General features: G+C 49.8%; 1 protein-coding gene and 1 long non-coding RNA gene across 3 annotated transcripts in view; one reads left to right on the forward strand and one right to left on the reverse strand.

The window, feature by feature from the left end:
* LOC129144244 (uncharacterized) overlaps positions 1–15,410 on the reverse strand; it is a 101,010-nt gene that overhangs the window by 67,484 nt on the left and 18,116 nt on the right. The window lies entirely within an intron of this gene.
* The window catches only part of SCUBE3 (signal peptide, CUB domain and EGF like domain containing 3), a 39,136-nt gene that overhangs the window by 11,974 nt on the left and 11,752 nt on the right, over positions 1–15,410 (forward strand). The window contains exons 2-11 of one of the 2 annotated variants that reach the window (XM_016955295.4): positions 1,658–1,780; positions 2,691–2,816; positions 5,802–5,936; positions 6,927–7,052; positions 7,262–7,378; positions 9,524–9,571; positions 11,978–12,094; positions 13,840–13,962; positions 14,466–14,582; positions 15,239–15,364. In XM_016955295.4, the coding sequence (XP_016810784.1) occupies positions 1,658–1,780; positions 2,691–2,816; positions 5,802–5,936; positions 6,927–7,052; positions 7,262–7,378; positions 9,524–9,571; positions 11,978–12,094; positions 13,840–13,962; positions 14,466–14,582; positions 15,239–15,364 (1,158 nt within the window). The remainder of the gene's footprint in view (positions 1–1,657; positions 1,781–2,690; positions 2,817–5,801; positions 5,937–6,926; positions 7,053–7,261; positions 7,379–9,523; positions 9,572–11,977; positions 12,095–13,839; positions 13,963–14,465; positions 14,583–15,238; positions 15,365–15,410) is intronic. The other variant, XM_016955296.4, reaches the window with a different exon arrangement.

Raw genomic sequence — 15,410 nt, forward strand, 5'->3', positions numbered from 1 at the left:
TTGTCTTGGTGTCAAATCTCATCTCCTTTCTGTGCTCAGTTGTGGGATCACAGGAGAGTAATGCCTCCCATTCAGTGCTCACTCACTTGCAGGCTGCTACTTAAGACACTATTTTGGGTTTCCCAGTTTACAGCTGGAAGTAATCTCTTTCTCCTCTGATCTGCCCCGTAACACAGGTTCTCAACCTTGACTACACATTAGAATAACTGGAAGAGCTTTAGAAAAATATTGATGGCCCGGCACCAGTCCAGGCTATCTGACCAGAATCTCTGGGGTTGTGGCTTGGACATCTCCTAGGAGAGTTGACTCTGATGTGCAGGGTGGAGGACCCCCTCACCTTATCTCTCATGTCTTCAGGGCATGTACCACATTCTGCTCCATGTTTTTTGTTTCTCCTTTTGGCTGAGCTGAGTCACCTTTGAGCCTCCACAGCTATCATTATAGTGTCTTTCACAAACACACTCAATAAGGCGTTTTCAACTGAATAACACGTTCTCTATTTCAGTTCAGATTTAAGGGCACCATAATATTGCCTCAGAAGTTGGACTCTTTTCTATGTCCTTTTTTTTTTTTTTTTTTTGAGATAGAGTCTCACTGTCGCCCAGGCTGGAGTGCATTAGCGCGATCTCGGCTCACTGCAACCTCTGCCTCCCTGGTTCAAGCGATTCTCCTGCCACAGCCTCCTGAGTGGCTGGGATTACAGGCACACATCACCACGCCCGGCTAATTTTTGTATTTTTAGTAGAGATGGGGTTTCATCAAGGTCAGGCTGGTCTCGAACTCCTGACCTCATGATCCACCCGCCTTGGCCTCCCAAAGTGCTGGGATTACAGGCATGAGCCACCGCGCCTGGCATCATCTATGTCCTTTCTTAACCATCCTCTTTTTTGCTAGATGGTGAGTGGCCTCTTCCTTCAAGTATAGCTGTGTGTATAGCACCTATTGTTAGAGCTAGGGCCAGGAGACAGAGGGCTAAACACTGGGGATTAGGGCCTGAAGGGCTGCACTTATTAGGCTTCAGGTAGCTGGTGCCAACCTCTGCCAGCTCTGGATGTCTCCATTGTTGGCAGCACAGGGGCCAAGGAAAATCATCCAGGATGGAACATTTTTCCTCTAAAGCTTCTTGGCTCCATGGTGGGCAAGTGGAAGCAGGCCTGGTCTCAAGCAGAATCATGACACAGATGAAGATCCCTCAGATGCCCCATCCCCCTTTCTTCCTCCTTTACTAGTGATTGCTGGACCCTGCCACCTTCCCAGAGACCACTGTTCCCATGCCTTTTCCCTTAACTTTCCCTCTAAGCCTTCTCCGTAAACTCATTCACTTTAAGTTGATTATTCCTAATCAAGTTAAGTGTACTACCCACTCTAAGGGTTTTTTGTTTGTTTTCAAATAAAAAAAGGAGTGTTTCGAATGATGGAGTTTTAGCTGTCACTGTGAATTTAGTGTTTTTGAGGGCAGTGGGGGTTCCTTCTGAATTCCCGAAATCAGTGTCTGCCTACTCTGAAATCAGAGAGATGTGAGACAGCACCTGTTTCTGGAGGGGGTCACTGCCTCTGTTTTAGAGAAGAGGGGATTCTGCCCTTGGAAGCCCACCTTCAAGACACCCCTTAAGAGGTGCCAACAGAGGTTCTCATGTGCCCCCTCTGCCCCTGCCAGATGTGGATGAGTGTGTGGAGGGGACTGACAACTGCCACATCGATGCTATCTGCCAGAACACCCCGAGGTCATACAAGTGCATCTGCAAGTCTGGCTACACAGGGGATGGCAAACACTGCAAAGGTGAGGCTGGGAGGGCACCTGGAGGAGAGGGACGTGTGGAAGAAGGCAAACCAGTGCCACTGCCCTCAGTTGGCCACTCTCCATCACATCAAGGCTAGAAATTCCACTGGTCAAGTGGTGGGGGGGTGGTGAGGGGGGCAACTGCATCTTCCCAGAGAGGGTGCCATTTTCTAATTTGCACAAAGGCACCATGCAGGCTAGCAGAGGCCCTGGTGGGGACAGTTCACAGCCCACAACCTGGCTGGGGTGGGAGCATGAAAATCATAAGACTAAGACCTGAGGTTCCCTGACATTGGAACCTTTATCTTTAGACCCTTACACCACATCCACAATGGATGGGAACAGAAAGTGTGCTTCAGAGGAAGTTCATAATGTAAACACATCTTCCCCTCATAATTAAATCAATGCAAATTAAAGTAGCCTTGAGATATTAAATTTATGAGCTTCAGTGTTGGTGAGACTTTAGTGGACAGGATACACTTGTTAATTCCTAGTTGCATTATAAATTGAAAAGTAATTTTGTAATACCTACCAGGAATCTTAAAAGGTATTTCCTTTGATCCAGGAATTTTACTCTTGGGGACTTATTCAAAGTAACAAAATAATACATGGGAGAAGATGTTCTTTGATGCATTATCTATGATGGTAAAATAAATTAAAGAAATCTAAATCTCTAACAATAGAGAAAAAATAGAAAAATAATATTCTGCAACCATGTACAATGGTAATTAGAAAGACTGGATGGAGACCTGAAAATGTTTATGACTTAGGTTTAAATGAAAACAGAAAAATGCTAAATGGCTTATAGGCTATGAACATAACTATGTAAACACAACCATAAGGCTGAGTCTGGGGGTGGACAGTGGGTTCGCAGGTGGGTTCAGCTGTCTCAGCTTCTCTTTGCCCACAGACGTGGATGAGTGCGAGCGAGAGGATAATGCAGGTTGTGTGCATGACTGTGTCAACATCCCTGGCAATTACCGGTGTACCTGCTATGATGGATTCCACCTGGCACATGACGGACACAACTGTCTGGGTAAGCAAAGGAGAGGGGATTTGGTGGAGGGATGTCTTGTGGAGAAAGAGATCTTTTCAGCATTTCCTATTTCCCAGGGAAGGAGGAGAGAGTGATCAAGAAGAGCTACATTCACAAGAGAATAAGGTCAGCCTCCCCTTTGAGACTGGCCACTTAGGATGAAAAATCCTGCTGGATGAAAAACATTAGAGGAGAAGCTGCTACAAAATGCTCCTAGGGCAAGGGCCAGGAGATGGGAATAGTGGGTTTAGTCAGTGGTGAGGCATGGTAGGAAGCTGATTTGGCTCCACACAGATATCTTGGTTCTGCTGCTTACTAGCCTTGGGTCTTGGGCAAATCAGCCAATCTCTGGAAATCTCAGCTTTCTCCTCTCTAAAATGGGGGTGGGACCAGGTGTGGTAGCTCGCACCTGTAATCCCAGCACTTTGGAAGGCCGAGGCAGAGGGACTGCTCAAGCCCAGGAGTTCAAGACAGGCCTGGGCAACATAGTGAGACCCTGTTTCTACAAATAATAATAATAATAAAAATTAGTCAGTCATGATGGTGCATACCTGTAGTCCCAGCTACTTGGGAGCTCTTCCTTGGCTTGAGCCCAGGAAGTCGAGGCTGCAGTTAGCTGTGATTGTGTCACTGCACTCCAGATCGAGCAATCTTATCTCAAAAAATAACAATAAAATAGAATGGGGTGGTAATAACCCACATGAAGGCTGCTGTGCAGATCACCACAAGACAACATATGAAAAGAGCCCTGTACAATCCTTAGCACATGGTAGGAGCTCAGTAATGGGAAGAATGTTTTTGATGATGTTGACAGTGCATCCCTATGCCCCAGGAAGCCTCTGACCCTTACAGGCTTGTTTTCTCCCAGTTCTTCCTGCAATCTCCAGTCTCACCCTCTCCTCACTGATCTCCTTTGTCCCAGGAGCTGGATCAGAGATAAGAGAATCTCTAAGAAACTGAACTCAACTTTGGTCTCTGTCATTTTGGAAAATTACTGGGACCAAGTCAGACTCTTCCCCAAGCAGAAAATCTGAAGCTCATAGCAGAAAAGGATTTGAAATTTGAACCCAGGGCCTTCTCCCAAATTACTTCACCCTGTAGCCACAACAGAAAACAGGCACTAGAAGCATAAAGGACCAGGAAAGGAAGAGAAACAAAAGGAATGATGCCCAGAAAAGCAGGCTGGGCTGGTCCTCACCCACCAATTGACCAAATAGATGAATTCTCTTAAGTCCTATTGGCTGAGAAGAGCCTCCTTACTGCAGAGCTGCCTCCAAACCTAGTCATAACCCATCATTGGACCCAGGCTATAGGTTTCTACACCCAACCCTGGCCTCCAAACCCTGATATCTGCTGGGCCCTTAATCCCAGCCCTGGTCACCTCTCCTACCATTTTAGCTTCCAGGGAAGGGCCTCATATCTGCCCAGTCACCCTTGAGGGCCTCTTATGAAACTCCTTTGGGAAGGGAAGCTGTGGCACTTAGACCAGGACAGTGAGTTGCCTACAGGACATGCACATAAGCTTCTGAGTTCTTTGGCTGCCTTTGACTTTTCTAGGCCCCTGATTCTCACCACATCTCATTTCCCTATAAGTGTTTTGGGGAGAACCAACCAGAGGGACAAGAGAATGATTAGGTATAGAGAGGGTCAAGGGACAAAGATTACCTAGGGTTAGGGTTCAAAGTCTCAATACTACCTTTGGCTCTTAGGGGAATTTTGAGAAAGTTGTCCATGCTCTGGGCCTTAGCTTCCCCACTGAGAATTGGAGGAAAGAGCTTGGCTAGAGTAGCAAAGCCACAAGGTTAGATAGTAAGGGAGCAGACAGAAGGATGGCATGTAGAATGTGGCAAGAGCAGGAAGACAGGGATGGGGAGAAGTCAAGAGAACAGCAAAAGACAGGGTAGAGACAGGAGCAAAGCACAGGAAAGTACACCTTAGCTCTTCCAACAGGTGCATCTCTTGGGCAAGAGCCAGCTGGATCTGGGCCTCTCTGCCCTGGCCAGAAGGGGAAGAGAAGGTTGCAGGATCTCAGCAGAGAGGATGGGAAGAGAGGGGCAGATGAAGCCCTCAGGAGCCCAGATTCTAGCTGCTCCATTTGACAACCAATCTACGTGATCCCTCCTGGGCCAAGGCAAACTGAGAAGGGCCATGGACTTGGGAGGGCAGTAGCTAGCATAGAGATGGAGTCAAGGTGTTGAATTGGGGGGCTCCAGGGTGAGCTTGGCTCTAGAACCTAGGGGTGGTGATTTGGGGGTGAGAGCCTACTGTTCTCCCTGCCCCCCACCCCCACCATCTAGGGTGTGGCCTGGCAGCTCTCCCCAGATCCCTCCCCGCCAAGTTGTCAGACTTTGTTTTGTTAAGCCAAAATAGGAGAAAGGCTAGGGAATATGGCAGCAAGCCCAGGCACAGGGGGGAGGGGAGGAAGGACGGGGCCGTGGCCTGTCCACAGAAATGGTCCTTGCTCCACAAGGAGTTGAGGCTCAGCTGGCTTTCCCCACCCTGCCCCTCCAACCTCAGCACCATGGCCATAGCTCTGCCTGCACCCAGAGCCACTTCCCAGGTTCCTACATTCCCTGGCTGCTCATTGCAACCAGCTGCAACCCCCAGTTACCTATCCGACCAATGTGACCAATCTCCATCCTTACCTTCATCACTGTTCCTCTTTCTCTGGCTTCTTTCCTGGTGTCCTCTGTCCTCATACCCAGTTTACACAGGTGAGGGAAAGGGAGGCATGGCTTCACCTAGGTGACATTTGAGGTTCAAAGGTCCCCTTTTCCCCCACTTGCTTAGCTTCCCAGCTCTGCCCTCAGGGCAGCCTTTTTACACTTAGTGAAATATTAGCTGACAAGGGTGTGAGGACTTCCTGGCTTAAGGCTGGGCTTAGGGGGTAGTAGTTCTTAAGACTGCCTTTGGTGCTGAAGTCTTGGGATATACCCTGGACCCTGCCTGTACCCCATGACCCCACTGACTACCTATCCTGCACAGATGTGGACGAGTGTGCCGAGGGCAACGGCGGCTGTCAGCAGAGCTGCGTCAACATGATGGGCAGCTATGAGTGCCACTGCCGGGAAGGCTTCTTCCTCAGCGACAACCAGCATACCTGTATCCAGCGGCCAGAAGGTCAGCCCATGACCTGGGATGGCCCCATCCCTGCCCTCCCCAGGCTTCTCTTCCCAGCTGTCCCTCAGCAGCCCCTAAGTCTCACCCTCCATTCTCAACTCAGCTAGCTCCTTCTTCTCTTGTCCTTCAACTCAATCACACCCTAAAGGATCTAGGAACAGACACCCTGTTAGGGCAAAATCTGGGGAAATTACTTTGAGGTTGGGATCAATATGGGTTTAAGGCTACTATGGAGTATCCTCTGTGTCCAGACCTGAGGTGGATGTTGTCCCTAATTGTAGATGGCTGAGCTTCTCTAAGCTGCTGCCTATCTGAGAGGGCCTCACCAAATCTTTTTCCTTGGATTGGCATGGGAGGGTCAGGCAGGAATAATGGGTTTATATTGGCTGTTTCTATGACTCATGCCCCCCACTCCCACTAGACTGTGACATCCCTGAGGGCAGGGACTATGTCTAACTCATTGTTGTATCCCCAGCACCTAACATACTGCCCTGCGTGTAGTGAGAGTTTAATAAATGTTTGTTGAATAAAATTGCATAGTAAATATCTATACCAATTACCCTCCACTCTCATTGTAGATCTGATTGCTACTGATCTTCTTCCCAGTTTGACTGTAAGCTCTTTGAGGGGAGTGATCACACCTTGTATTTTTCTAGGACCTTCCTAAATCCACCCCATCTCCAGCACAGTGCTGGACACCTATTATACACAATTTTTTGGTTGTTTAAAGGAAAGGGTGATCATTCGTTGGGATGAGTATCAATAGCTAGCTAGTTATACATCGTTCAGAACAGCTCTGTGCTCTGCTCATGAGCACCCAGGTCTGTGGGGAAGACAGGAGGCCTGGGACAAGGAGAGTCAGTCCCCTCGTGTTGAATTCAACCTCAGTAGAATTCTCCCAGTTCCCTAGGTCCCCAGTTGCCCCCTGTAGTTTTTCTTTTCTAGACATCCAGGGGTACAGAGCATTCACGCCCCTTTCTTCTCTTTTAGAAGGAATGAATTGCATGAACAAGAACCACGGCTGTGCCCACATTTGCCGGGAGACACCCAAGGGGGGTATTGCCTGTGAATGCCGTCCTGGCTTTGAGCTTACCAAGAACCAACGGGACTGTAAATGTGAGATAATTGGGATGGCAGGTGGGGCAGTGGGGTCGGGGGTGAAAACATAGAGGAGGGGTATAGGGCTTCAGGGGCAAGAGGACAGGGCTGGGAGGAAAAGGGAATATGGGGGAGGCAACTAGGCAAGGGGGCCAGTACCCACATTGTGGAAAACTGTGGATGCAGGGAGGAGCAAGCTGACAGGGCCCTGTCCTCTCTGTGCACAGTGACATGCAACTATGGTAACGGCGGCTGCCAGCACACATGCGATGACACAGAGCAGGGTCCCCGGTGCGGCTGCCATATCAAGTTTGTGCTCCATACCGACGGGAAGACATGCATCGGTGGGTGAGGCCAGGGGAGAACTCAGTCCACCTGAGATAGGGGTGGGGGTGGGACCCTTTGGGAACCAGGGAAGTGGAGGAGTGCATGGGGCCCAGGTGCTGGGCACAGAGGGACTGGTGAGGGAGTTAAGACCCAGAAAATGCCAGGTCTAGTAAGGGACAACTCTAAGAGAGACTGAAGGGCTCCCCCGCCCTCTTCCCCTCCCCAACCCAGTGGTTTTACCACCCTGTTCCAGGAGCCTCACCACCCTCTTCATCCCAGGACAAAGTGTTGCCAAACTGGGAATAATTAGCAGAGTTGCTTATTGACCAAGGCTGTAGTTGAGAAGTGGGAAGAGATCTGGGGAAATGCATCTGCTTAGGCCTGACCAGAGGCCCTTGGTTGACTAGTGTGATAACAGAGGAATTATCAAAGCCCAGTGTCCCCACTCTGCAACTGAGGGTGGGACAGAGTGCTCCTTCCTGGAACAACCATCCCTGAACTGACTGACAGATGGGGTTTCCTGGCTCCAGGTATCTTTTTCCTCTTTATTCCTTCTCTCCTCACTCTCCTCCTGCAACTCCCCTTTCTACTCACCTCACCTTACCCCCCATTTCCTTCTCTCTCCTCCAGATGCCAGTGGTACTCCCTCTCAGCTCCACCAGCAACCCTGTTTCTTCCTCACCAACTCCAGCCTTCCATCTCTTACCTTGATTTGAGGTCCTCTTAATACCTGGATCCCTCTTCCTGAATTCTTAGGCCTTATCTCACATATTTTCAGGTACCCTAGATGAGTTTAATTCCTTAAAGTTAATTCCTAATTCCTTTAGCCTTTAGGTCTTTAGTGCTGAGAAGGATGATGGAACAAGGTTTCCCCTTGGAGAAGTGGGAAATGAAAGGAAGAGGTTTGGCTGAGAGAGAGGCTGTGTCTTTAGCCAGGCAGGGCATGAGCTTGCTGTGTGGGCATAGGTGTTTATGAATGACTGTCCATCTGGTGGGCTGCGGCATGCTGAGGATGGGGGTGTGTGAATCCAGTCACTGTGTATGAAGTTATGTATATCAGAGACATGACATTAACTGAGGAACTAGACTTTCCAGAGACCTGTCCCTTTCACTGCAGGAATAGGAACTGGAGAGCAGATGATGCTCTTACAGGGCTCCCTCAGGCACTTGCTCCAGAGACTGGCATATCCATTTCTAAAGTCCCTATATAATTAAAATCTCCCCTGCCACGTTTCCCTCTGAATTAACTCTTCAAAGACCCCAGAACATTTTTAGGCTCTTCTCATTGCCGCCTTCGGGCTGGTGTGTTTCAGCTCCTTTCATTTTTTACTCATAGGTCTAATTATTTTGCTTTTCAAACCTCTCACCACCTCCTGGACACATTCACACATCCCCAGTCTCTCAAAAGAAATTGTTTGCAGTCCCCAAAGAAAAGATGCATGAGTCAGGGGCCAGGGATGTGAAGGTCTGATCCCTCTCTGATTTATTTCTGTTCAAAGTTCCAGACATGGTTGCTTCTGAAAACACCCTTACTGAGCTTGGGCTCTTCTCTAACTCAAGACCTATTCCAACACTGGGCTGTGGCCAAATAAAGCAGAAAAGGCCAAATGAGACAGAAAAGACCAAATGAGGCTATTCTGGGGTTTACAGCTATATTCTTTCCTAGTTCCTCTTCCTCTTCTCCAATAGAACTTATTTTACCTTGCCATATATCTAATTTTTCTGGCCATCCCTGGTAAGAGGAAACATCATTGCCTGGGGCCGTCAGGACATTCAGATTCGGTGGGAAGACTGAGAAGGCAGTATAGTTTAGCAGAAAGGGCAGCACCCTTTGGGATTTGGGATTTTGTGGTTAGTAAGACTTGAGGGTGCATCCCAGCTTAGGCTTGAGCATGCTCTGTGGTCCTGGGCCCATGGTTGGTTGCCCTTTCTGAGACTGTTTCAGTTTTTCAGTCACTTGCGGGGAGCTTGGCATCTTTGGGGATACCACCAGACAGGATAAGGATGAGGAGTGAAGCTGTCATAAGGGTCCCAGGGCTAATCATTTGGGGCTACTGGTTTGGGCTGGCAGTGGGGAGGAGAGGGTGGGGAGGGGTCCGGGGCCAGAGGGCCACAGTGGCTTCTGCCCAGCACCTAAACAGCTTTTTTACAATGTCAAACAGGGGAAAGGCGGCTAGAGCAGCACATCCCCACTCAAGCCGTTTCTAATGGTAAATATGTCTGCTCTCTCCGCTTGCTCTCACTGGCTTGCTAGGGGAAGGGCTAACCCGCTGGGGCTCCCACTAACTGCATGCCCACTGGGCCCAGCCTGACTGGGCCCCAACTTGCCAGCAGGGCTATCCTGGCAGCCTGGGCACTGGGCCCATTGGGTGACAAGAAACCTGAGTCCCTAAGAGCTGGCCCGGGAGCTTTCATGTTGGTCTCGTCTTTGTTCCTGTCACTCTCCTTCTGCCCTTCCTCTTCTGCTGTCTCCTCCCACACCCACCTTCTAACACCCCACCCCACTCCCAGCCATCTGCTCCCCACCCCCCTCTACCCAGCCAGCCTCATCTTCCCTGTCATGCCCACTGTGCCACCTGAGATAGGGGTGCGATAGGATTAGATGCCATCCCCTCCTTGGGGCTTCTTTCTTGGGTTCTTACCCACATTAGTTCACAGTCCCAGCATCACTCACCATTCTCTCCCACCGTAATGGCTAAGAGCATGGCATGTGTGTTCAGGCAGACCTGAGTTTGAATCCTGGCTCTGTTACTTTCTAACTGTATGACCTCAGGCAAGCTACTTTCCTCTCTGATCCTCAGTTTACTTTTCTATAAAATAACAGTCTTTCCTTAGGGTTGTAATGCTTGAGATAGTGCATGTAGAGCATCTACCTGGCAAGTGCCTGGCACAGCATAAGCACAGAGTAACTTGTGGTTTTAATATTGTGACCTAGAGAGCAAAGGGGTGAGACTATATGGTCCTGCTGCCCCACCCTACTCTCAAGAATGCCATCCTGCACAGGTGGGCAGCTATGCCCAGCTTTCTGTCCAGCCTGGGATGGACATTGTGCCAGCTCTGCTATTCCGTATCCTACATCCTTCAGAAGCTATCTGGCCTTGGCATAAGATCTCTGTGCCCCTCCCCCTGCTCCTGGGCTTAGTGGACCTCTTCTTATGCTAAAAGCACTCTTAAGGGGGTGGCTAGCCTTGGAACCTGAACTCAATGTTCCCTACTAGGTTCCTCCCATGGTCTTGGAGAGCCTCAGGAGAGACTAAAGTGGAAATGGCACAGACGATATCCCACTCCAGGTTGGGCTGTTCCACACATGGGCATTTGAGGGACCAGGGCATGGCCAGGGACCCATAGAGTTAGGCTTCTTTTGGAGCCCTGGCCTTCCTGTTCTCATTGGTGACAAGAGTTGGGCCTGAGTGTGGGGAGTCAGAGACTTAAGAAGATGACAGTACATCCAGTACTGGTCTTATTCAATTCCCTTGATTCTGAGAACCATTCTTCTATCTTCCCTAGTGGAGGTCTTGGGATTCTTTCTCTCTAATGGGAGAATTCTAGTCACCCCAAGAGGACAGTACGCACCACCTCCACAGTCTCTGTATCAGGGGCCTTCACTGTTTGAACTAATGGCTTTTCCTTGGACACATCTGACTTTCCCAAGCTACCATTTAAACCTGTTTTTCTCCTGCTGTGAATTCAGAAAATAGGGAGAGTGACCCATCAACACTCCTCCTACTCTGACCTTTTAGTGAAAGGGAAAACTTACCAGTTAAGAGGGAGCAGCATAAGAGACTTAGCTAAAATAAGGATTTAGGTCTTATCTAGCTCTGAGGTTCTCTAACTCTTTCACTAACCTTTTTACACCCTTCCTTCTCCTCTGGATTCTTCTTTCTTTTGCTTCTCCCCTCTCCTATACAACATCTCCCCATTAGCAGAGTAAAACAACAAAACAGCCAGCTTATCTCCATCTAGAACTAAAAGGAGGGTTTGGGAGGAGTTGAAGGTAGATTAACCCAGTATGTGCTACCTCCTCTGAGGATGAGCAGTCGGTCGGTCCTGGAAGTGGGATCTTTCTTAAGACAGCTAGGCAGCGGGGAAGGGGAAGATAAATTGATGGATATCCTTCAGTTGCCTTAGGAATGGCCAGGCTCATTCTTTCCAATCCACTTACACTAAGATTGTCCCACCACAATCCCCACCCACCCACCAAAGACATAGTGGAAAGAGGAAGAAACTCCTATCTGTCCCTTCTGGTTCCCTGGCAGCCAGAACCACCCTCACTTAGCTCCCATCCCTCCCTACTGCCCCCCGCCCCACCTCCTCCACCCCCTCGGCACATTCCTGCCTGACAGCTCTGGCTTGTACCTGCCTCACTGCTGTCCACCTTGTTTCAATCAAGTAGGGGGCAGGGAAGTGGACTGCTTGGCTGTACTTGTGAGGGGATGGGGGTTGGGAGTGATGGGAGGAAAGGGGCTGGGAGCCTCCCTCGGCTTAATGCTCCTTCTAAAGCACAGAGAGGCAGCTGAGGCCTTCCCTCGGGCCTCTGTGGTCTCCACTACCCTCAGAGTTTGGGACTCCTCCAGGCTTGTAACCTCGTTACCATCCCCCACTTCCCTCCTAAACAGAGACCTGTGCTGTCAACAACGGGGGCTGTGACAGTAAGTGCCATGATGCAGCGACTGGTGTCCACTGCACCTGCCCTGTGGGCTTCATGCTGCAGCCAGACAGGAAGACATGCAAAGGTAAGGACTTTGAGAGGACAGAAGCAGAGTGACCTTTGGTAAGGGGCTGAGGTTGGGACCAGAGATAGGGTGCCTATTAGGGGATAACACCTCCTCAACCTCCTTCTTATGAAGAACCCAGGACATAGCTAAGGGTTGTCTCCTATCTGCCTGTTCCATCTCAGTTCAAGGGACAGAGAAGTCCAGCCAGTTCCTTAGTGCCCCCTTCCCCTACCCCACCTTGTTTCCCTACTCTCATTCCTATCCCCCATGGGTCCCTAACCCTCTTAGTTAATGGACATGCGATTCACATTTGCTCCTGGGTCTGGAAGGATATTTGAGCCCTGACTGTGTGTGTGCATGAGGTCACAGGTGTGTTCCATAACCTTCTTACCCCACATTCCTCAGACCTTCCCAGTGGGCTCTGGGGAAATGATGTCTACCCCTCGAAAGGCTGTACTGGTCAAAGGGAGAGTAGGATACTAGTTAGGAGGACTGAAGCTGGAGCCTGGCCACTTGGGTTCAGATCCCAGCCCTGTCTCCTACTAGCTCTGTGATCCTGGACAAGTCACTTAATGTCTCTGTGCCTCAGTTTTCCATAGTGCTCGCCTCATACTGTGTTGTGATTAAAAGAGTGATTATATAAAAAGTACTTAGAACAGTGCTTGGCAAATGGAAACACTTTGTGTTAACTGTTATTACAGTATAGTTACCCACATTATGCATTCTGTTTCCCTTTCTTTTAATTAGCCAGGTCTGAGGGAGAATGGGGGGAAAGGGTGGAGGAAAAAGGAAGGGTAGCCATACTGAAAATGATGATTCATTAGGTCCATATCCCCTGGTCACAAGGAGTGGGGACGAGGAGAACTGGGCTCGTTCTTTGTGTCTTTTGGCCCAACAGCTGCGAGAGGAGGGGGGAGGCTAGGGCAGCAGGTCAGCCAGCCAGAGTTGAGAGGTTTCCTGCTGGGAAGAACTGTTGACAGGTATGCTAAGAGTGAAGTGAAAGGCTGCCCTCCCTGCCCCTTCCCCCAACCAGGGGTGAGTAGCCTGGGTCCTGTCTGCCACCAGCTTGGGGAACTTGACCTCAGGAAGGAAGCCATTCACCAGCCCCCCTTTCCCTTACTAGTGCTGAAAGCTGCCTCAGGCCTGAGTCTCTCCAGATCTCTCCCAGTCCAGCCCCTTGCCTGGCCCCCAGCCCTCCCCCATCAGCTACCCAGCCTCACTGGCTCTCCTGGAGGTCCTCCCTGCCTGGCCTCTTTCCCAGCTCCTCCTCCTCCCTAAAGGGCTGCCCGTTTTCAGTGAGTCCCTTTAGACCCTCCACCTCTCCTTGCCCCGCACCCCCCCAACCCCCTGAGGGACAGGAAAGAGATAACCCTTACCCACCAGCCTTTCAGGGAATGGCCATCAGCTGGAGACTAAGGGCTAGCCTGTTAGGTAAAATGCCCACCTGCCCCTCCTCTAGGTAATTCCCTGAGGGCCTGTTCCTAGTTTTGGTTCCAATTTGTCCCCTTATAAGAACACTCAATCCCAGAAGAGAGGGTGTTACTAATGGCCACAGATCCCCTGAACAGGGAAGAAACAGAGACAGGAAAGAGAGAGAGAGACAGGAAAGAGAAAGAGAAAGAGACAGAGAGAGAGATCAAGAAGAGGCAGGCCCAGGACTCCTTGATTTTTGCATGTCTCTGTCAGTGAGGGAGGGATCTTTCTCCTTGTTTGTTCTCAGCCTTTGATAGTATCTTTTATCCTGTTTTGTCCTCCTTCTTCAGATATAGATGAGTGCCGCTTAAACAACGGGGGCTGTGACCATATTTGCCGCAACACAGTGGGCAGCTTCGAATGCAGTTGCAAGAAAGGCTATAAGCTTCTCATCAATGAGAGGAACTGCCAGGGTGAGCAGACTCAGCCAAAGGTGAAAGCCTTAGGAGAGGTTCTTGTGGGAGAGCTTCAAGGAGGCCAGAGGGCTAAAGTCTTAGAAACTCAACAGATATCACGCAGAGTCTCTATAGGCAGTGTCATCCTGCAAATTAGCAAATGGTACTCTTTCCCCTCAGCGGACTAGCTCCATATCAAAGCACTCAGCTTGGCAAGGACTGAGGGATGGATTTCACCCCAATTCATATCCTTGGCAGAGTAGGACGTACCTAACCACACATGGTGGGTGGGCCCTGACCTAAAGGCACCAGATCTTGCAGTTCCTAATTCCAAGGACTCCAAATAGAGGGGGCAGAGAAGATGGAATGGCATTGTTAAATCACTGGTCCTAGAGCTAGGACATGAATAGGAACTCTTCAGTTCAAGGGGGAAAGCCAAGGCCCCTCACTTGGGTCCTTCAACTGAGCAAGGGTCAAGTGCTCCAAGACAGATTCAGTGGCTTGAATCTTTGCTCTTCCAGATATAGACGAGTGTTCCTTTGATCGAACCTGTGACCACATATGTGTCAACACACCAGGAAGCTTCCAGTGTCTCTGCCATCGTGGCTACCTGTTGTATGGTATCACCCACTGTGGGGGTAAGCTAGTAAGCTTGCACCCCCAGCCACCCTGGCCCCCTCACCTCTTCACCCTCCAATTGAACAGGTCCCTGTGTTGGCTTGTGGCTATGGGCAATCCCTGGATGCATGCACCATGTCTGCATCCGCTGTGACAAAATAGGAGGAATTAAGACAGCTTTTGAAGAACCGGGAGACTGCGGAAACAGCATCCTACCTCCAAAATTCCTATCTCCCATTCCTATAACTGTCCCTGAACCCCCACTCTCAGCTCCCAAATGACAGTCTCACTGGTTGGGAGGAGTGGAAGGCTTTAAAAAGCTTGTTGGCTTGGCCCCTTCTCGATCATTCCTTTGGGGACAGAGATAATTGGAGGAGGTTTGAGCTCTTCTCAGGCCAGTAGTCATCTTACAGTGCCTAGAATGCCTTTTTAATTTTTTAAATTGTAAGAATATTTAACATGAGATCTACTCTCTTAAGTTTTTAAGTGTACACTACAGTATTTATGCCTATGTTACCTATAGGCACATTGTTGTACAGTAGATCTCTCGAACTTATTCATCTTGCGTAATGCAGGGTACCTGAAACTCTAACCAAAGGCCCTCACTCACTGCCTACTCTCTGGCTCCTCCTCCAACTCCATCGTTGTTTTTCTGTCTCCCTACTCCTTCCTCCAGATGTGGATGAATGCAGCATCAACCGGGGAGGTTGCCGCTTTGGCTGCATCAACACTCCTGGCAGCTACCAGTGTACCTGCCCAGCAGGCCAGGGTCGGCTGCACTGGAATGGCAAAGATTGCACAGGTGGGCAGTGCCCTCTGCTGGCCAAAGATGACACTGCCATTTCAGG

Source organism: Pan troglodytes, chromosome 5 (genome assembly GCF_028858775.2).
Source record: "Pan troglodytes isolate AG18354 chromosome 5, NHGRI_mPanTro3-v2.0_pri, whole genome shotgun sequence".
Classification (NCBI taxonomy): Eukaryota; Metazoa; Chordata; class Mammalia; order Primates; family Hominidae; genus Pan; species Pan troglodytes.